Raw genomic sequence first — 23,674 nt, 5'->3', positions numbered from 1 at the left:
CTTTTTTTTTTTAAATGTTAGTAGTGACATATTCTTTCAATACTGCAACAAGAATATGGAAGGAAAAGAATAAATTAGATTTCTCTTGATATGATGCAGTTGTTTCAAAATTCTGCCAACTAGTTCCGAAATGGCGATTCATGCAAGAATTCAATTTTCAAAAAGTAGTTTGTGTGTACTTTTGTATCATATCATAATCTCTTTATTTGGGAAAACTTAGCTAAAACTAGTTTATATTGGTTGCATAAAAGGGCTTCAGTTTATGCTGCATGTTAGTAGAATAACTTTTTTCTCACCAATGGCCAGAACTTACGTAATTCCTTTCACAATGCCCTCGTTATCTTTCCTTCTTATTTGTTGGGTTTATCCCTTTGTCTTGCAGTGTCTATGTTCTTGAGCAACTAGAAAAGGGTTTTCTGTATTAACTCTTTGATTACAGTTATTTTTCAGACAGTGTGCCTCTAACTGATTTTTTGTTGTTTTTGTTTTTTTCTCTTTCCTTTTAAAGACATGCACTGTGTTTTCCCAAGGGAATAAATTAAGGGAGCGATATGCCATCAGCAGAGCTAGGAGTCTGTTTTAGTTGTATACAAGTGTATGAGAGTGTTCTCTGAATTGAAAAAAACAAAAAACCTGTAGAATAGGCTGTGGCATATAAACATCAGTTTCCTTATTGCTCCACCTAGAAGAGTCAGGGACATGGTGGTAGTGGAGGTGTCAATACATAGCAGTCCAGGACGAACCTTGCTGTTAAGGGTAACGCTATTTTAAATGTTTTAAACTTTGTAGAGAATTTTGTATTTCACTCTTCCATGCTCTTAGCTTTGTATAGCATTAAGTTATTTTTAAATTTTAAAGGAAAGAAACCCTCTTTATTTCATACTGTTAACATGGATGAAATGTGAGCGAATTAAACTCAAATCCTTCTATCCTCATAAAATTTTAACTTCTGATGTTATTGGGAAATGCCACAACTGTTGCCAATTTTCCTTTTGCTATTTTCCTACTAGCTGCATTACTTCAAGGTAATTTTTGTGTGTAATTCACAAATGGCATCAGAAAGCTCTGAGAGGAGGCTGTGTTCTGATCTCCATTTCATTGCTATAATCTGGGATAGTTCTCTTGACATCAGATAGTTTTGAGTTTGCACTAGTGTCACTGAAATCAGAATCTTGCCTGTGTCTCTATTCGGATGCCAAAATTTATGTACATTTGCTGTGCTGTGGAAATAGTTGCTTTTATGGAAAAATCTTTCTGAAACACTTTGTTATCCATTTCCTCAAATCACCAGAGGGTGTAATCATTCTGTCTATAATCTTTTGTCATATTATAACTAGGCTGAGGAACACAACAATTCTCCCAGTGAGAGGAGGAGATTCTCCAAGCTGTTTCAGAGCAGTGAAAGCCTTGGAGCTATGGTGCTTTCCCATCATTTCCATCAAACTGATTTGGGGACTATACATGCAGAAGTCTTTGGTTTTCATCTATACATTGAACCAAAGAATATTTCTTGATGTTATATTTTTAATACAACCGTAAGTGGTTGAATAATTCAGAAATCTCTAGAAAAGGTATGACTGCTGCAGTTGTTTGTATAGTGTAGCTCATCAAGAGAATAGTTTAGATAATGTTGGTGGCAATGTATCTATAGACTTAAAAGGATTTTTGCTGAAATTACTTCAGGCATGTTAGTTCTTAGCTGTCATATATTAAGATAAGTATTTTTCCTAAAAACTCTTGCTTTTGAATAGATCTCTCTTCTTTCTTCAAGAGAGCAGATGGTAGGACTGATGATTTTTTTAAAAAAGAAAACAAAACAGACATAGGGGCAGTTATTATTTGATTTTCTTTTTTTTTTTTTAATTTGGCTTTTTTTTTTTTTTCCAAGGAGTGCCTATGTTAGCATAGTTAGTAGGAGACTAATATACTACTAGATTTCACTGCAGTTTGTTTTTAATGGATGTGTTCTGGACTTCCTCTGGATGGAGACTGGTTCTTCTCCAATGAAAGAGCTTTAATCAGAGGTAATCTTTTCATATATAGTGAATATATATATATATATATATATTTATTTTATTCCCGCCCTCCCCAGGAGAATTATTTATTCTTGTGAATTCTCTGTCAGAATCTACGAAAATTTTGTAGTGTTTGTTTTGAGTTTAATGACATTAATATAACTTGAAAGCATGAAAATTTCCCTGGTTTCTGATGGCTACTGCTACTTAAATACCTATTGCATTAACCAGTGAATGTGGTGATAATTTTAAAAATCAAGACTCCGTAGTTTTCTAAAAGGTGACGTTTAATTTAAATTAAAAATATACTCAGGAAGGTCTCATGGGCTGTGATTCTGTGTTCTATAGCATGTCAGAGTACAATTTTACCCTTATTGTTCGTTATCTGTCATTTCTAGGAATTTCTTCTGGCTTCTTAATCTAATTAAGGGACTGGAGCATCTTTCATGTGAGGAGAGGCTCAGAGAGCTGGAGAAGAGGAGGCTCGGGGGGGAATCTTACAAGTGTATATAAATACCTGATGTAAGAATGATTAATAAAGAGGGAGACAGACTCTCCTCAGTGGTGCCCCGTGACAGCACCAGAGGCAATGGGCACAAATTAAAACACATGAGATTTCATCTGAACACAGGAAAGTAATTTTTTTACTGTGAGGTGGTCAAACACTGGTACACCTTGCCCAGAGAGGTTGTGGCATCTCCACCCCTGGAGATAGTTAAAACTCAACTGCACAGTCCTGGGCCACCTGATGTAGGTAATCCTGCTTTGAGCAGGGGGGTTGGACTAGATGATCTCCAACCTAAATGATTCTGTGATCTGCAATTACCACTAATAGTGACATGGATAGCCGTACCATGCAAGACTTGCTTTTAGGTCTAGTCTAGTCACTTATAACACATACAGCTTTGAAACGAGCTGCTGGTTCTCTGGTGCCTTTTGTTACTTGCATCTGTCTAATGTGTTTTACTCTAAGCTTCCTTTATAGCATGTAACTCTTCAGGTACTACACTTTGGATGCAACATAATTTGTACTTACTTGAAGAAACTGTAATGCTGATTACGGCCCAAAGCCAATCCTAAGCTCTATTTGGTACGCTTGTATAATTTTCTTATCTTTGTGTATACTACTTGTTCCTACAAAAATTGTCCCCCTAAGTTCAATGAAATCTCACAGATATGATTTGGTGCTAAATGGAGCAGATCCAAACATAATGCAGTTTTTCTTCTACGTGTTATGAGCCTTTGCTTAAAATGTATATATGTGCTTTGAAAGACAACATTTCAGTCTTTGGGGCAGGTAGGAAATTATATTCTCAAATAGCACTCCTAAGATAATATAAAAATAATTTTACCTTTATGGTATTTATATAGTTATATTTTTATTTATTATTGTTCCTAAATCTCATGAGCTACCACCTCCATGAAAGAAGCAGAATATGAAAAGTATCATCAGGAGAGGGAGGCTGTGGAAGTCCCCAGGTATAACTTCTATGTTTATTTCTGAGCGTACCTTCAGTAACAAAATAGGATTTACACTGGCACAAAAGTGCTTTAAGTATATACAGGCATAATCAGAAAGCAGGGGGGACTACTGAATGTTCATAATTTGGAGGGATAGTGGGAATGTATTTATTAAAATGTGTATGTGTATATACATATATATACACATATATATTTGTGTATGTGTGAGTGTGTATGCCACGCACATAACCAACAACATTCCAAAGTACAACAAAGGGGAAGGATGACCAAGACACTATTTATATGTCAGGACGAGGAACATCTCAACTTCATTTCCTGAATTTCATGGATTTTTTTTGCAAAACAGCATGGATTAGTCATGCTATTACCAGTTAGATCAATTATCTTATTAACTGAAAGTGCAATAGAACAACTGACTACAGAATGGGATTTCCTGCACCTGAAATATGTAAGGTACTTCGATGAAAATATATCTACATTAAAATTAAGCTAATGACTAGGGAAAATGCTGAAAGTTTAAACTTGGTTTATGAGTGCAATGGATTATCTTTATGATAAATGGGTAGTAATCTTATTATTTTGTTATAGTATGACAGAAGTCATCAACATAGAACATTTATTTTAGTTTGGTTTGTGCTATGGAAATTAGTACAGATGACTAACATTTCTTTATTTCAGACCATGAGAAAATTTGCGTAGTATTACATGAAAACTGGAAAATGAATGTGGACAGGACAAAATCTCTTTTAGAATGAGGAGAATAAAGAGAATGTCCTGTAGATAAATCAATAAAATATAATTGTAAGAGAGATAACACCCAAACATATTTTCTGGATAAATTGCTAAGAATTAAATATGGTTATTTTATTTTTTTAATGTTGCTCTGCATAGATTAGATAAGACATATTATGCTATGTCTGTGCATGCCAATATTGAATTTAGAAGCTGCTAAAATGCTGGCATTATACCTTGAAGTGGACTTAAGAACACATGGGGCCACAAAGTGAAAATTTGTGATACTGAGGTTAATTGCATCTGACAAGCTGTTTCTGTCAACTAGTGTTAATGCATTAAGTGATACAGAGAGTGAAAGATCTCGGCTTTTAACGGAACTTGTAGTTAGCACCCAGTTAGCTATAGACTACATAGATAGACTACAGCAGGTTTCACAGGTATGCCTTGGGAAAAACAGTGAGTATCTTCTGTGTCATATTTATTAAACTCTGAAGAACTACAAGGTCTGGCTACTGAATTGCATGACTAAAACTCTGTCTGAAGTGCTGATGGCCTGTGCTATTTAGAACAGACACTGTTACTACTGTGTTGTTAAAGTAGTTGTGTTTCTGAGCTGTAGCTTGCCTGCAGACTGAATCATATGGACTCATTCATTAATATTACTTCAATAACTTTGACGGTTTTGTCCTATTCTTAAATTGCTGTTGGAGCACCAACACGCAAATATCTTTTTAATGAAATGGCTAATGTAGAATATCTGCGTTCAGTGTAATCTTATTTACTCATAAATGCATTAGTTGTAATACTAAATTCCTTGGGAAAGAATTGGAAATCTTAATGAAGTAAAAATAAAGGGTTTATACATTCATCTCAGAGCTGCCTTGAGTATCATCTGGCTTGTGGAAAGAGTTGCTTCTCAGTGGTCTTTCACATGGATTCACGCTTATGTAAAAATGGCACCGTCTTAGGCATGAAATTGTGTTTGTTGAGAATAGCACTCTGGATTGTATTCTGCTTAAACTTCCTTTGGTTTGTGTAGAATTCTAGGGGTAAATCAGCTGTAGAATAGAAAACTGAAGAATGTTGCATCTCATTCACCTTCAGTAAAAAACAGATTTCTGCCATCCAGTGGCTACCAGTCTTTTAAGCAATAACGGATTTCACTGGTTTATCCGAAAAAGAATTGGTCCGTAGAAGTCTTGACTGACATTAATATGCCAGAGGGAAAAAAAATGGTTTTGGCATTCAAACTAGGTAGCTTGTGCAAATGACAAGCTAAAATAACAAATCTTCTAGAACATTAGTCAAACTGTGGACTTCTGTGTACACTGTTGGTTTTCTGTCCGCTGTCCATTTTTTTTCTTACTGATTTTTAAGGGCAGAACTACTGTTTTTGAATTATGCACATGTACTTACTGTTTGGAATAAAACGAAGTTTTGGGAAAGGGTAACCTGTAATGTTTTTTCAACCAAATGGGGAGTTCATGTGGAGAAGTGTTAAGATACTGTTTTTCTCTGGAATTCCTTTTTCGTGTAGCTTTTTTTAATCTTTAATATGTTCCTGCAGAGTCACCTTTCAAAGGATATTATGCATTGACTGTGAATTGGGATTGTGAACATTGTGTATTGATTTGTCAGTGCCTGCATTTTTCTTTTGAGTTGCTTGGAAATTAATTAGTGTGTTGAATGAAAGTCTAGATTCTAGTCAGAATACCATTATTAAAAAAAAAATAAAAATTCTTCTAGTTCTTAACCAGACTTTTATGGGTTTTATTTTTTTATTAATCTTTATTCCACTATTAATGTTTCTGTAACAGCAGGCTTAGCATCTTTCCAGAAAACAAGCTGAGGTTCTTTTTTCTAACGTGTTACAGAGCTTCCTCTGGTGCTTCTGGAACATCTGTTTGTTTATTGCTGCTTACCCAGTCAGTCTTAATCCATGGTGTTACTATTTTCCAAAAGGAAAAAAGACAGGAATTTATTTTTATTTATCTAAATATTTATTTATTGTTGCTAACAAAAATATATAGCCCATATACTATAGGGCTACAGTATATGTAATTTCTTCCAAATGTAGAGGAAAAAGGTGTCTTACACTGTCTACTTAATGATTAAGAGAAGCTAGAACAATATCTTCCTACAGGCAGTAGTTTAAGAAAACACTTAACGACATATTTTATTTAAGGGTATTAACAATCACACAACTGTGAGGAGACCTGTATACATAAAGCCATGCGTGTTCAACTATGTGACTGTGGAAAATTCCTGTCATTCTTTTCTGAAGATGCTTAGAACAGACTTCATTTAGACAACTATGTTTCTGCTTTTGTTTAAAAACTACTTCTTTAAATAAATAATTTACATATTGTGCAACGTAGTGTTTTGTTAGTTCAATTCTGTAATCACCAGTTGTGTTTGCGAGTTTCTCGCCATAGATCCTTTATTATAAACACTCTAAACGGTGTTTATCAGTGTGAACTTTACGGTCTTTATAATAGCTTCTAAAACCAATTAGATTGGGAGGGAAAAGGAAATATATAACCATTTCCAAATCTCAAAATGAAATAACAGGCAAATTAGAAACCTAAAATGACTAAGGAGGCCATAAAAATAGCTGATTGAACCCTGATAGCACTAATATAATCAGCAGATCTCCAGGAAACCCATTAACACTTTGTAATAGCCTCATTCATGAAGGTGAAATTAATTTTGAAGATGATACACCAGGTAAACATTATGTATACAAAATTTGGTGCAAAACAAATAAGATTTCCCCCTGCAATCTTGCAAGCAGAATAAGGTGTGGAAGAACATTACTAGTGAAAACTGTTGTAATCCTGACATTCAGCCACTTAAAAAATTGTAGAAACTTTATGAAAAATACTGGAACTACTTGTATTAGATTTTTTTTTTTCCTTCATCAAAGATACTTAACAGTTTACAATAGGTATTTGAATATATTTGAGATCTGTCAATCCTATAAATACGAGTGCAATCCATGATTTGAATGGGACTTGTTTTTGCAATGTTGCTGTCCTGGTTTCAGCTGGGATAGAGTTAACTGTCTTCCTAGTAGCTGGTACAGTGCTATGTTTTGGGTTCAGTATGAGAAGAATGTTGATAACACACTGATGTTTTCAGTTGTTTCTAAATAATGTTTAGTCTAAAGCCAAGGATTTTTCAGCTTCTCATGCCCAGCCAGCGAGAAAGCTGGAGGGGCACAAGGAGTTGGCACAAGACACAGCCAGGGCAGCTGACCCAAACTGGCCAACAGGGTATTCCATACCGTCTGACGTCATGCCCAGTATATAAACTGGGGGTAGGGGGGACAAGGGGGAATCACCGCTCGGGGACTAACTGGGTGTTGATCGGTGGGTGGTGAGCACTTGCATTGTGCATAATTTGTATATTCCAATCTTTTCATTATTACTGTTGTCATTTTATTAGTGTTACCATTATCAGTATTAGTTTCTCCTTTTCTGTTCTATTAAACCATTCTTATCTCAACCCATGAGTTTTACTGCCTTTCCCGATTTTCTCCCCCATCCCACTGGGGGGGGGGGGGGAGCGAGTGAGCGGCTGTGTGGTGCTTAGTTGCTGGCTGGGGTTAAACCACGACAGTTGCACCAGAAGTTTTCAACCTGAAATTTTTGCGAAGACAAAGGTACTGCTAAACTGAAAAGCACATTTTTCAAAAAGAAATGGTGTGTTGATTGCATTTCATTTTCATTGACCTTTATATCATTGAATGTGGTTTTTTAATATTTAAAGTCCTCTAGAATAAAAGTACAGTTAGCCAGTCGTTAAGTACATCATTCCTCTACATTTAAGAGTAGAGTGTTGTCATGTATTGTGAAAATGGTGTATTAACCTAAATTTGTAATTTTCATCTCAGCCTCTCACATGAGGTTCCTACCAAGAAGATGCAGCAAAATGATAGACCTAGTGCTGTCTGTCGCAAAGTTAAATAAAATAGTTGATTTGAATAGCCGATGAAGCCCTCATTCCTAAGCTTGCATTACTTGAAGTAGTAATAAATTGGATCCTGCTCAAATAATTTGCTTAGTATTGGAAAGAATGTTACTAGTATCGGAGAGGCTATTACCACAGTAAATGACTGTAAATTAACTAAAGCGCCCAGAATAATGGAAAGTGAGATCTTCAGAAGGTGCTTTCAGGACTGTTCATTACAGTGAATTTGTACTTTTGTGGTTTCCTACAATTAAAATAAAAATTTTAATTGTCAAAAACATCAGTAAGATACTTTTCATCATTATTAGTAGAAGCAGTGCAGGTAATTAAATCTTAGAAATGAAATAATTCTGTGTTCTGCAGTCTCTTTTAAGTGTCTATGAAAAGTAACAAAGAAAAAGCAAGTTTATTAGAAAATTAATTTTATGTCTAAGGGTCTGTTCTTCAGTTGCAAAAGTTTTAGAATCTTCAAATGCAGAAATTGTAACTGTCTACAGGAGTTTTCTTGGTGAAAATCTCATTTTTCAGAGAGACCAAGAGGAACAAAGCTTTTTTATAATTTTATAATTTGTATTTTATAAGATTTAAATGTGCATTAAACTATAATAACTATAATTGCCTGTATTAACTAATTAAATTAATTTAATTTTTGAAAACATTCTCAAAGTTTATTTGGGACTACACATACAAGTTTGTTTTAAGTATTGTTGGAGAAAGGTCTGAACATAACAATTGCAAGATGGAGGTTTCCTCAGAAGCAAAGAGAAGCTTGTTACTGAATTTGTGCGTGTTTGCATAATTAAACTTTATTATGCAAAATTAATCATAAATTAACTTTTAAAATCATGTCTGTCTTCAGCAGGTTTCTGTGTATTGCTGCCTCTTTGGTTGGAGTAGTCATAGTGTGTCAGATTTAAAGATGTATATTCTTCTAAACTGACTATTGCTGTCTTACTGATGTTTAGTTATTAATAGGTTATTATTTTATTTTCGTCATACTCTTGATTAAAAACAAATTAAATGCTGAAATAGCATGTGGCTAAAGATTTTGATTAATTTTAACAGATGTTATTCTGCTGTATTTTGTCTTCTGTATGGATTCAGTATTTGGGGGTTGGGTGGGAGTGGTAGCCTCAGAATAAAAACCTTAGAGTAATAAATATATTACAACAGGTATCCTAAGTTTTGTTACCATGTGTTGTTTTTCTTAATATATGTATAGACGCACACACATACACATATATATATATGAAAAATCCAAAATATGTATGCTGTTTGTTTTAACAGATTGGACAACTTGCTTTTAAAGGCATGAAAAGACTAAATCGAATCCAATCTATAGTTTTCGAGACTGCCTACAACACAAATGAGAACATGCTAATCTGTGCCCCCACTGGAGCTGGGAAGACTAACATTGCCATGCTGACAGTCCTTCATGAAATTCGCCAGCATGTCCAGCATGGTGTTATCAAAAAGGATGAGTTTAAGGTAGGAGTTTAATGAACCAAGTAACAGCTTTTTAACTTGTAAGGTAAAACCCATTATATGTTATACATGGAATATGAAATCCGGAAGTTTTTAAGGGTATTACACTTTTCCAAGTCAAAGATAAGGCTAGTTTTGATTTACTTCATTATTGTTAAAGCTATTCTTATTTGTGTTCTAAAAATCTTATTATGTGAGTAAAAAGTTATGAAAACGCATTTAGCTTTGATGCAGAACCAATTTTCAAAGTGATGAGGCTGTATAAGCAAAATCCATTGTCCTTTAAACAGCTGCACACTTATCCAACAAAGATAACTACTTTTCATATATCACTATTAAGATTTTTCACTGTGAGCGCCTGGCATCATATTTCACAATAAGTAGTGATTTGTAATGGTTGCCATGAAACAAACGACATTGTGGGGTTTGCTCATTTATCAAGCGAGTGTCCTTTTGGTGCAGATTGTGTATGTTGCTCCTATGAAGGCTTTGGCAGCTGAAATGACAAATTACTTCAGCAAGCGTCTGGAACCACTGGGCATTACTGTGAAAGAGTTGACTGGTGATATGCAACTGTCAAAAGGTGAAATTCTGCGAACACAGGTACGCTTAATATTTTAAAATATTGTTCTGTGTGTATTCATACCTCTTCATCAATACACTGGTCTTTTCTTCAAACACCTTGTAAAAGTATTGGTGAAGCAGCTGAAATGTTATTACTGAGTCTGTAATTACACTGGTTATGTTCCAAAATGTGACTTTCAGTTCAAAGTGATTAAAACACTAATACATCTGAAATATCTTAAGCAATGGGCTCCTTAAACTTTTTGGTTTCTCGCATTTAGACTTACTACTGCAGTGCCTCACTTCCATATAACCTTCATATAAAATCTTACTTGATTTCCAGCTTGTGAACCTTAGTGGGTTGTGCCCCTACACTTTCAGGATTATAAACCACGTGTTGTATGTGTGTGTTTGCAAGAACCTAATATTCATAATTTCAGATTGAAAAATTGCAGATTGGTCTGCAAATGGTAAATTCTAAATAAATTTGGAATGCTGTAACAACACTGTCACAAATATGTCAAAATAATACTTACCTTCTTGCTTTGTTAAAAAAAAAGTTAATAAAGCTGTAGGTTCCTGTTAATGGCTGCTTTTACTTTTCCTTTTTAAGGACAAAGGAGAAAAAGTATAAGAACATTCATAGAAATGAATAAAATTTGCTTTTTTAGCCTCAAATAGTATTGCGTAGATGGATATTTTTCTGTTTTAGCAGATACTTCGTGTCATATTTAGTTCAGGCAAATGCTGTTTGTGTCAGTGAAATATCATTTTTCCAAAATATTGAGATACTTTTATATCTGTTCTTACATAAAGTTCCTTGTAATTACCCTTCCTCCTCCTGCCTGGTCCTAGAGATTGAATAAGACTTGGTTTTATTATTGATATGAACATTTATAAACATAACTTATAGTAATTATTGATTCAGATGAGTTATATTTTGCTAGTCTTAGCTTTGAGGAATTTTACATTTTTAGGATAAGACTAGAGAAAACTCTTCACATTACAAGAAAAGAAGTCTATATGTAATTAATAATAAAGAGAACCACTGCAGTAATCTAGTATGAAGTCCTGGATAGCATTCTTTATTAGAAGACACATATGCATGCATATTGATGTATACAGTCACAATGCTGTGACAACCGATAAATAATAAACCCAGTATCAATAAGTAACAGCAATCACTGGTACTTTATCAGAATTACTTTGCAACACCATCTTCCTAAATTTGGGTTTACAAAATAAAAAAGTTTTCAGTAGAGACTTTTAATAATTGAAATTATTTACATTCACCAAATTATCATTTAAAATCACTTCCTCTTTTCACAATACTTTTCAGCTAGGGCGCATAATCAAGTAGGTCAGAGTTTTAATAGTGAGAGAGCATGTGTAATCATTGCCAAAACTGAAGTGACAGTGGAAAAGCCTGCTCTGAATGTAACTGCAAAGTTCAATGAACAGGATGAATGTAGAATGGAAAAGTGCTATTTTCTTTTGCTCACCTAGTTTGCAACATAATTCATAAAATCTCACCTCATTACTAAAACCCTGCTTACATCCAGTAAAGAAGGAAGGAAAGAAGAAAAAAGAAACGCAAAAAATATTTCAGGCATTATTAAGAAATGTGTATGGAAAATAGTTTACAAAGTTGAATTTTTTTTTTACTCTGGTAATGGGAAATTATTAATATATACAAAGTATTAATTTGGAGCAACATAGTAACTTCAGTGTAGAAAGACTGTCTGCTTCATCATGCTCTCCTATTTCAGTCCAAAATACCACTAGTAGCCTAATGCTTCATTTGGTTTTGGGGAAGAGGCTAAAATTCATTTATGTATAAAAATCAAGAAGAAGTGGCAATGGGAGGACAGAGGTAAAAATCGGGTTTTTTTCCTGTCATGGACTCATCTCATTGCTTCGAAATTTATTTTTCTTTTATCTGAAATCTACTAATTTTCAAAGGATTTCTACAGTTTCATATGTACTTCATAGGACAGAAACACTAATCTGAAGTATAGTGTATTTGCAGTTCCTAAACTTTTGGGGGAATGGAAGTGGAATAAAAATGGCCTCCAGATGAGGAAAAACTTGGAAACCATTATGTTATTTGTGACCCAAAATCTAGTTCCTCGATTTTCAAAGGAACTATAATTAAAGCATTTATTAATTTCAGGTTTGCATTTGCATCAATAATAGTTTTGCTTCTTTGCTCTTCAAAACATTGAAAAGGTTAAAAAGACAAAGATATAAAGTCCAAAAATTCTGGGACTCTGAAATACTCATTTTTTGTTTTCTTTGTTGTAGCTAGTCAGTCTTTCCTTATGATTAATCAGAATTGTAGGAGGTGCAGAGGAGAGAGAATACTAATCCAAGAGTTACTGATGTAATTGCTGCTGTTGTTCTTGCAGACTCAGGAGCCCAGCAGTGGGCTTTGTTTCATCACCACTTATCAGAGTGCACAGAAGATATGTAGACAACTTATAAACTGAGGAAGGGGCACTTACTTGTGCTGGATCTTGCTTATTGCTCTTTGCATATATTGTTTCCTATGAAAACTCACGAGCTTTCTTTTATCAACTGCACTTAGACCACCTTGTCGTCTAAGCAGATTTCTTTCATTGCTTTTTACCCTATATTAAATTGATTCCTGCTTTAAAACTTTACTTGTCAGCTTCTCTAATGTATACATTTCTCAGACAGGAATACTCTGATACGTGTTGCTGCTTTATTTAGTTTCACAGTTGCTTTGCCAATCATTACCCTGCTTTCTAGCCTTTACTAGTGTAATAGATGAAGTGCCTGTGTTTAACAGTAAAGCAGTTTTTCCTGTAAGAGTTAACATTGCAGCAGGTGGATGCATGCACACTTCAAATACACAGGGATAGTATATCTAGTATGGGGGATAAAAGGCAGGAGCAGGATCATCAGCTGAAGTAGGCACAGACATTTCAGGTTGGATCACTGTTTCAAAAGATCTCAGCTGATTCTTCTAGGAAACTGAAGGCCTGATATAAATCATTTGTGACGGTTGTCTTCTGCCTCTTTTCTGAGCAGTACATTTTCACCATCTTCATTTTCATCCTCAGGTGAATCAAATCAGTCATAATGAAAGATGTAAAAATCAGGTGATTGTCAGGTATTAGTTAGAAGTAGCACTTCAGCATCAATCCTGATAATTTTCTCCTTCCTTTCCATCCTGCATGCTTCATCCTTCATACTTCGCCTGTGTGTATTTAAATATGTGTATTTTGTGAGTCATTACATGCATTTGTTATGCTTATTCTGATGAGGAAAAATTGCTTTATCTGACAAATTGCTGTCTCACTTCTCAGGAATCCACCCTTAATGTACAGTCAGGTCTGCCTTTATTACTTCTGTTACAAATATTGTTAAAAGATGAAAATGCTTAGCAATTTAAATTTTAATTCCTTTCATGATGGAATAAAATCCTTTCAATGTTTTTGAAAGATACGTCCATTAAAAAGGTCTGTAGTACAATTTTTCAGCAATAACTTTCTCTGTGCTTTCCATGCTGTCATTTATATTCATCCAGAAGGCATCCATGTCTCTTGCTGCTCCATACTTTTATTGTGTTATATGTGAGATGATTTTACTTCCATGTTATTCCATACTATACTTTGAATATTCATTAACAGTACTATAGTTCCAACACGTACTTCAGAAGCCAAGCTTTTCAAAAAAGTTATTTCTAATTTTACCAGTAATGAAATTGCCTTCTAAAGAAGAACCAAAATAAATCAAAGTAATTGTTTTATTGGCTCTTCAGTCAGTCTTCTAACCTGCTCCCCACAGCTTGTGCAGTGAAAGCCATAGCTACTACTTATCTAAGTGTAAGGTGTGGGATGCGTGTTAAAACTGTAAGAGTAGCATGATGCCTTAACTTGTGCAAAACAGTGGTAGCCTGTAGGGAGTTGCAGAAATGCCTTCTGACCTTAGCAATTAGTAACTTTTAAAGGTAGTGGGCACCAAAAACATGTAGGAGGTAATTTCTCTTTAATGTTTTGTACATACGTAACGTGAAACAAAATTAAGATCCTTGGCATAGCACAGTGAAAATTTATCAGAATTTCTTCCACCTGTATAAACTTTAAAAATATTTGTAAAACATCATCCTGTTAAAGATATTTTATTTTCTTTTCAAGGAAAGTTATTTTACTGTTCTGTTACATCTTCAGTTACTGTGAATATTTCTCACCCTTATACTAGTACCTCAGCAGTTTTGTACAAGGTGTGTTACACTAAGCCAAACTTCTTTGATTGGTCCTATGTCTCTTGCTTTGCCTTGAAGGCTGCCAGACTGTCATGAGCCTTGCTCGCTACAGATATGTCTTGGTGTTAAGGCCAGATTATCAGTACTTTCTGTGTTGCTAAAATTATGTAGTAGCTGAAAACAAATCAGGTCAAATTTTGAAAGCAGGCTAATTTCCCCAATCTATAAACCTCTATATATCCCTGTTCCTTCCTTCTCATATTCTTGGAGTTGATGGGATTCAGAGAGCAGGAAAAGGAAATTTACTATCTTTTAAATAAATATGATGGGAAAATGACTCAAACTCTTACTGTGTGAATAGTCCTGATTCTGCCACTTCTGAACTATTGAGTACTTTTTTTTGTAACTTTCTTGGAATATAGATTATTTTTTTTAATAGGGGGAAGTATTTCTATTCTTGTTACTGTGTTTGTTGATCAAGAAACTGATTATACAGAAAGCAATGTTATTCATTTAAAATATACTGTTGGATTTTCTGTAGTGTTTACATAGTACTAAAGTACTTCAAGGCCCACAAAAAGAGATTTTTGCATTTACTGAACTGCAAGGCTGTGCCTGTCAACGTGGGCCTGCCAGCCTTCACAGAAACAGACATTTCTAAATGTTAGGTTTCTGCAGGCCACCAAATATCTCTTGTCTTTTTTCTGTCATGGATTTGGTAAAAATTACTTGCATGTCCAATTAAACAAGGGGTATTGGAAGCAAACAGTGTATCTGACCTTAGTCTGTTTTCAACCTAAAGTGCTTCTAAATGTTTCTCCTTAAGGCATATTAGGAAGTGGGAAACCTAGAGAAGCACTCATCTTTTTTTTTTCTTTCTTTTTTCTTTTTTAAACTGCCTTGTTGTAGACTTTTGTAATTTCACAACTCTGAAAAATTCCAAGATGTTCACATAAATCGAATTCATAGCTTAACTTTGCTGTAGTGACCTGCATCAATTAAATACGCAGAGGCATGAAGTGAAAGACTTTATCCATGCAGCTGAGTTTAAAAAAAAAAAAAAAAAAAAAAAAGAAAAAGAAAAAAAAGGTGGGGGTGTGTGAATAAAGTCCTGCTAAACCTGGCTTGCATTGTCAGTTAGAAAACGGGCAGCTAGCTGTCATGTTTGTTCTCATAGCCTGTGTAAGCTAAAGTCATGTTGCTTTCAGAGTTCATTCTTAACATGGCTCACACTTTATGTAAAAACTATCTTAACATTTTGCTAAGAAACCATCCTTCAAAGCTTTGGATTTGAGAAGTCGTATCACTTCTATTTGCCAAGTGCCGAACATGTTGAGCAGCTTAAAAATGTGAATGATTTCCAAGATCTCAATTAAGGAAAAAAAAACCCTACCAATAACTAAGCAGAGTGTCTTTTCATCACCTTGTAAGCATGTTGTGCTCGTTTTTGGGGTGTCCGTGCCCAGGCGCTGGCAGTGGGGGGCTGCAAGCCCAGCTGGAGCCGTCCGGCTCCGACGGACCCACCGCAGGGCACAGCTGAGCCCCTCAGCCAGGCTGATGGTGCCTCTGTAAAAGCATATTTAAGAAAGGGCAAAACCGCTGTGCAGCAGTTCAAAGAGAGTATTGAGGAAAAAAGTGTGAAAAGCAGCCCTGCAGTCACCAAGGTCAGTGCAGAAGGAGGGGGAGGACGTGCTCCAGGCGCTGGAGTAGAGATTCCCCTGCAGCCCGTGGAAGAGGCTGTGGTGAAGCCGATATCCACACTGCAGCCCTGGGAGGACCCCACGCTGCAGCAGGTGCCCTAATGGAAACTGTGGCCCTTGGAGAGCCCATGCAGGAGCAGGCACCTGGCAGGAACTGTGGCCCATGGAGAGGAGCACACACAGGAGCAGGTTTATCCTGGCAGGAACTGCGGCCCATGGGAAGGACCCATGCTGGAGCAGTTTGTGAAGGACTATCCTGTGGGAGGGACCCCAGGTTGGAGCGAGGGAAAAGCGTGAGGAAGGAATGGCAGAGATGAAGGGTTATGGACTGACTGCAACCCCATCCCCTGGAAGGTAGAGGAGTTGGGAACAAAGCAGTGAAGCTGAGCCTGGGAAGAAGGGGGACTAGGAGGTTTTTAAGTCTCATCTTTGTTGCCTCATTATTGTACTCTATTTTTAATTTGCAATAAATCAAATTAATTTTCCCCCAATCAAGTCTGTCTTGCCCATGACAGTAATTCATAAATGACCTCCCAGTCTTTATCTTGACCCGTGAGCTTTTCTGTCCTATTTTTTCCCCCTGTCCAGTTGAGGAGGGGAGGTGAGAGAGTCAGCGGGTGGGCATCTGGCAGCCACCAAGGTCAACCCACCACAGCTAGTTGTAGTTTTGGAATTTTTTTTAAACAAAGTTAGTGCTTTCATTGAAATTTTACTTTTGGTATTTTAAATCTAACAGAAATGGTTTTTAGCTTGTTGCAAATTTTATTAGCTGGTTATCTTTCTTTTTAACTTTAGCTAGTTATTTATACTGGAAATAAGAGTAGTTTAGAACAAAAGGGCAATTCTTATTGAAGAGCATGAGTAATACAACAGTACTGATAGTGTTTTTGAAAACACCAGCGTTGCAAATGAAAAGAGAATTTCTGTAAGCTGCATTTGCATTGGCAAATACATTTGTCTCATTACTGAACAGAATGCTTTTCTTGAGGAGAGGAAATAGCCTGAAGAACTCAATGTATTTTGACATCTTGAAGATTAGCTGATGAATTGTACTTGTGATGGCAAGGCAGAAGTGAGAAGTGAAGCAGAGACCACAAAAGCATCAGAGCTGAATAGGGCAAGTGGTTCTGAGAATGGCAAATGGCATCAGGACCTTTGAGTAATATGGATGATCTCTTTGATAGGTTCTGTCAGCTGATAGACTCTGATACTAAGTCATGAAGGCTTTATTCCCGATTGGAATCTGATACTAATAAAAGGGAATAATGCTTTTTTTCTTAAGTTCTTATCTGCAATATAAAACTAATCAAGTCTGAAACTATTTGACGTAAAAGAGGGCTATAAGCTTGAGGTGCCTTCTGTTTCATCTATAGCATTCTTTTTCTGATACTGTTTCTCATTTCCTGCACTTTAATAAGGTATAGAGATGCTTCTAGCTAAAAGCAAATAGTGAACTTGATTCCTGCTACTTTTCTTTTCCTATGGAAATGGAAATACATAAATTTTGTTAATTTTTAGTACATTATATTCTATGATATTCTGCTATATATGCGTTTCCCATTTCATACATATGCAAAGCCCGCTGCTAGAAGCTTAATATACATATATAGTAATTTACCTTATGCATGTAGTAAGTAGATGATAGTGATTCTTTATGGTAGTTAGTTACTCATTTACATACTTCTTTTAAATAAACATTACCCACCCATTGCATGCACTTCTGTGTTTATGTGTAACAAGAAATTATGACATCTTTGCATTAGGAAAAGGGGATAAAGGATGAAAGAGTATTTGAAATCAAAAAGAGGTTTTTTGCACTCAGGAATTGGCAAAAAAATTAGTGATGGCAGAATTATCGCTAAATCATGTTAGACATTGAGGGTTTCTTTTTGACTGCAGGACCTATTTAACTCTGAAGCCATATAAGTAGACTGAACTGTGATAAATGTCATCAGTCTATGTAAGCAGCACTTTCAAGGTCCAGTTCTTCCAATAAAAAGGATTTTTGTATAAAAGAAAAATCTTGAAAAACAGGATTTGGTGGTGTGGGTTTATTTTTTTAACACTATTTTTCTTGACATTCTCTCTGTCCATTTTATAGGTTTTGGCAGGAATTAATGAGTTCTGCGGAGGTGGTCTTTAAGGGAGCAGTTATAAAGAAACACTCTTAAGCATTACTACTATGAAATTGTTTTAAATAGAGTTTTAAATAGCTAAAAAGACCTTCTAGCCTGGCTTGATATACATGAAGATACTGGCATCTGGCTATTGAATCTATATATGCAAAAATGTAGTAAAACAAATATATACGGCTAAGAATTTCACAGATGTGCATGATCAGCACAGGCAAAAATAATTTACTGGTTCATGTTTCAGTTACCCCCAAACCTGAGAAGAATTGAAATGACTCCCTGATTTTGTGAGCTTTGCAGCATGCCCTTAATTGCAAGTAGGTTGGCCTTCTGGTTACGTGTATAATGCTAAAATGTATGAAATTACATTACATTGTGAAATTAAAACATGGAAAAGCATTGCATTTCTTATTCCTCCCAAAGCATTATTTTTTACAAATATGTTTCTATTTCTAAACTGTGTTGATAAAGTAGCCTTCAAAATTTCTTGATTAGTAAGGTATCTATCAAACAGAATCCATAGGAACTTTATTTCTCACTTTATTGAATGCAGGGATGTCATCTTACCATGCACGTCGCTGTACTCATACAAAAATGTTTCAGTACGGTGACCAAGAATTATGCATTTTTTTAGTTCAGAATATTAACTGAATAACTCTAATTCAGAATATTAAGCTCTTCTCCCTTAATAACAATTCTCAGGTTGTCATATGGTACTGCATTTTAACAGAAATCAAATGTAGGAGAACACTTTTATTTTTTAGATTGATATTGTCAATTGTTATCCCATTCATATTACCATAGCATTTTGTGAAAACTGTATGAAATGCTTATGCTGAAAAATTACATGGAATATGCAATCTAACGTGCCTTTGAAGCAAGATAATACTATTTTATTTTCCCATCTCTTGGTGCTTCGTCACTGTCTAATCTCTTTCTCCTTCTCTGGTATGTTTTGTCCGTCCCTGTAGGTGCTTATTCTGATGTTAGTCTTCTGTAAGTGGCCTTCATCTCCAATTACATGCCACTGATTTTTTACTTGCAGTTGTTGAAAACACCTGCATTACTGCTGACTTTAGATGCCAGTCTGTTTCCTTCCAAGAGCAGAGTGGTTCTTTGCTCTAGAAACTTTAGATGCGTTAGATGCAATAAAATCTACAAATCTTTTTTGGTATGAAGAGATAAACTGTCATGAAGTGGCCATCAGAAGTGATCCAGAGATTATAAAACTCACAGATACAGAAGAGCCCTTCTCTTTTAAAGTTGTTCATTTCAAAAGAAGAGTTGAGCCTGGTTAATATTCCTTCTTCTGGTATGCCTAGAATGAAAAGTAGTGCTGAATTCTGTGCACACCCATGGCTTCAGGAGCAGAATATCCTCTTTTGATCAGCATTTGGACTGGGAGATATAATTTATCAAGAGGACATCAAAATCTAATACAAAAAAAGAACGAGGAAGGGACATGCCTCTCTTTTTCTGAGAAAGCTTCCAGAATATTTCTCAGTAGTACAACCTTGCCGAAAGAAAATTTCCTTTCTTATGAATTTTCAAAGTTATGCAGTATTTAAAATGAGAGTCAGTCTTACTTAAAATGAGGTAAAACCCCTATCTTTCAAATGACAGAAATGTACTAAAATGTTGAGGACAGAAATGCTTGCTAAAGTGTATGGCTGAGTCAAGAAAGATCAAAATCTTTTTACACAGTAGGATTTCTGTATCCCAAAGTCATCTCCATTTCACACTGTCATCTCCATATGGATTTCCTTCATTTCGGAAGTCTTCACAGTCTGAAAAATAAAATCTTCCTCCCTGCTTCATTGTCCATGCTATCTTCAGGGCAAATTGTGTTTGAAAAAACCACTATCCAAGATCTCTTTGAGGCAGTGAGGCTTGATGGGACTCTACAGACTGTTACATGTCTTTTTCTGTCTTGCTTTTTAAACTATTTTTCTGTAAATGTTTGTCATGAAATGGAGTGGTTTGGACCACTTAAAGAATCACTTCCAATGGTATTAGCAAAAGAAAAATTATTTAATAGGAATTTATATAAAAGCGCGACTTCATAGGATTTGATGGCAAGGTTCACTCTATTACTTAATATGTGGATGAAACGTACATAGGAAAATTAAGTTAGAATCAGACTAAAATTAGGTATACAGAGACCGAAAACACAGTAAGTTAAAAAAGAGAAATATACAAAGAAAAATCGAGTTAGAATTGATTTCTCATGATTTGTACAGAAATCAGGAATGTAGAAGGGTAAGGGAGACCTTCCCGTTGGGTCACAAGGTTCAGAGAAGAACCCCTTGCTTTCTAAGCTCCTGTTGGAGTCTAGGTGCAGCTGGATCAACTCCTAGTCCCTGACTTGATCAACGGTTTATATCTAAAGGGATTACGAGTATAATAGCAGCCCAAGATTCATTCACAGTTGAATAAAGTTCATGACAGTAATTAAGTATAGATTTTAAAAGCAATAACTTGTAATATACTTGCTGTAGAATATTCAGGTTAGTACACACACACACATGCATAAAGGCACTAAGAGATATACATAAGCAAGTAAAAGAGGTATACCTGTTAAAAAATTCCCCTTGAGTTCAGTGAAAATATTCACGTTGAATGCTTCAGCATCTTTTTCAACGGGCAAAGGGTCAAGCCTCAAGGAGCAGAGAGTATCAGCCCAAGTCTTGTGAGCTTTCCGCGACAGACCTCCTCCCATTTTCGCAAACAGGAAAAGTTTGAGAGCTCTGAGAGGCATCCCACTCACAGGGAGATGCTGGTCGCAGCCCACTGCGGCTCAGGAGGGCTCAAAGGGTCTCACTTAGAACCACTGCTTATAGGTTCGGGAGATGATTGGCTTTAGTCATCAGGAAATTGCTGGGATTCCAGCTGCGCTGATACCATTTCTCATGAGTTACGATTTAGATAAGGAAGACTCTGGGGCTGTTGGAGAATGACTTAAGATTCAGATATGGGATGCTCCAAGGTTGTCAGGGGAGGATTGGGATATGTCTCAAGGTTGTTATGAGAGAACTAGTTATCTCTACTTTCGGGGGTTTTTTGTTTTCGCCAGACAAGCAGGAGTCCTTGAGATGGTCCGCATGACTCCCTGTCTTAGCCACGTGAGAGTTCGTGATACAGTCAAGGGACGCTTAACTGCCTGACTCATTATACTTACGCTAAGACCTAGTGAGACTTCCCGAGTTCGTAAATCAGCCCAGAGAAGGGGGGAAGAAATGCACCACCACAATGTTAAGCGTATTTCTTAATTAGCGTTTAGTTCTGAAAGCAAGACTATTAAAATAGTCAGAAGGGGTGTGTCTTTGTACACATGCAAATACCTACTGTATTGTGTATTAAAGATTTGAAATACTGTGGGTTTTTTAAGGTTCTGATCTTGTCACTCTCTTCACTAGTAAGCAGTGTACACTCCCAGTTGATAGCAGTCTGGTGACCAGTAACATCCAGGTCCTCAGCTGGGCTGGATTCATTCTCGGCTTTTGGAGGGAGAAGGTGGAATCCCAAAAGCATTTTGGTGGATGAGCAGAAGGAAACAAAGCTAGTCATTTCTCTAAGAGGATCCAAAATAGGGAATAACAAAAGGGAAATGAAAACAATCTGGATTAGGTGAACATGCATTAACTAGAATCTGAAACTGGAGAAAATACTTGGAGCCTTCTCCCTTCCAGGTTGGGTGCACTTCCGTAATGTCACTATGCCCATCCAGTTCACCTCAGGAACAAGTTTTCAATTTGTTAGCATTGTAGTGCTATTTCTTGACCCTTTAAAGACAAGGAAGGAGTTTTTCCATGGGTGTAATTTTTATGAATTACATGGTTTTCCCACAGTTTTATTCCTTCCTTACACCAACTTGGGGAAATAGTAAAGCAGGTAAAAAAAAAATTATGTCAAACAGCAGAGAGGCAATTCAGGGCTGGTCATGTTAATTTTTGCCTGAATATTTTAACCGTCAGAAATAAAGGCAGTAAGCTCTGTGACCTCACGTGTAGGACTCCTGATTGTCTCTGATGATGTAAACGATGAAGAAACAAATCAAGGTTTGCTTGTATAAGAGATTTCTGGATAACTTTTCAGTGGGTTCAGTTAATAAGCTTGTTGCTTAGTTGAATTGTGGTCTGCATTCTTTTTTTTTGTTGCTGGGACAACTACATTGCTTTCTCATGCTGATGTTGGCAATCTGTGCCTTCAGCATTGTACTTCCTGGGGTTTTTTTTGGCATCTTCCAATACCCGAGTGGGATTGTTGGAAGCCCTTGTGATTTACTGCTCCCCCATTAATATATGTGCCTGTGACAGCTCAGATTTTGGGGGCGGGGGGAGTGCTTATACATCATCAAACAGTAGCAGTTTGAATAAAATATAGTAGTCCTTTACAAGGAACTGGAGGTGCTGCCTGTGACCTAAATTAATTTCTAGATTTATGACAGAATCTATCTTGATTTTACTAAAATCAGACTTCCATGCTTTAGAAATTAGAATTGCTACTGTAAGACATTGCTTTACATTTTATTTGAAATAATTTATTTTTCACATAGACATATAGTGGTTGATTATACTGCAGGCCTACTTGCTTGCTGTTATTGCATAATCTGTAGAATTTTAGTACACTCTTTGAGTAACTTATTTTGTGTTTAATAATCAAATGCCACATATTCTGATAAAATGTGTAATTGACTGGCATTCTTTGGTATGACTGACTTGGCTAAAATCTCTGTTTAGATTGGGTTGGAAGGTGGGAGTTAATTTGTATTTTAGCAGTAAAGTCTAGTTGAAACAATGCCAGATAAAATTACAGTAATTTTGAACAGGAAAAAATTTGTTCTGTGTGTTCTGTAGTTAAAGGATATAGGGGGTTTTCTGTAATTGCATTCTTGGTTGTGTGTTCCCTTTTATTGGAAGTAATTATGTTCATGCCTGACTTAGCTCTGTTTCCTACAAGTTTTTCTAAACTGGTTCGAAACCAAAGTTTTGAGCGTTTTTTCTTTTCTTTTTTTTTTTTCCTTAAATGAACTTATATAACTCTTTGGTATTGTACTCTAGCACTTATATGAAAATATACAAATATTCAATTTGGATGAAGATCCTTTGCTATAAGTATATACTCTTCTATTTTTCCCTTCCAGTGTGCACATTTTTTCATTTACTTTAAGCTTTATCAGAATAAATTCAGTTTTAATATATCTGTACTTGAAGCACTTGCATTAATCACTGTCTCTGCAGAGGTTTGATATTACAGTGGAACTTTAAAAGTACTAGTGTACAAATATAAGAAAAATAAATGTGTTTTGGTTACATCATTGATCCAGACTGCAACTGAATATATAGAGAAGAATGCTGT

At 35.7% G+C, this 23,674-nt stretch overlaps 1 protein-coding gene across 1 annotated transcript in view; it reads left to right on the top strand.

Moving 5' to 3' along the window:
* ASCC3 (activating signal cointegrator 1 complex subunit 3) overlaps positions 1–23,674 on the top strand; it is a 283,091-nt gene that overhangs the window by 71,686 nt on the left and 187,731 nt on the right. The window contains exons 9-10 of the mRNA XM_069804940.1: positions 9,492–9,692; positions 10,152–10,292. Coding sequence (XP_069661041.1) covers positions 9,492–9,692; positions 10,152–10,292 — 342 coding nt within the window. The remainder of the gene's footprint in view (positions 1–9,491; positions 9,693–10,151; positions 10,293–23,674) is intronic.

This window comes from Haliaeetus albicilla, chromosome 17 (genome assembly GCF_947461875.1).
Source record: "Haliaeetus albicilla chromosome 17, bHalAlb1.1, whole genome shotgun sequence".
NCBI lineage: Eukaryota > Metazoa > Chordata > Aves > Accipitriformes > Accipitridae > Haliaeetus > Haliaeetus albicilla.
The sequence above is the reverse complement of the archived record's forward strand: the minus strand, read 5'-3'. Positions and strand labels throughout refer to the sequence as shown.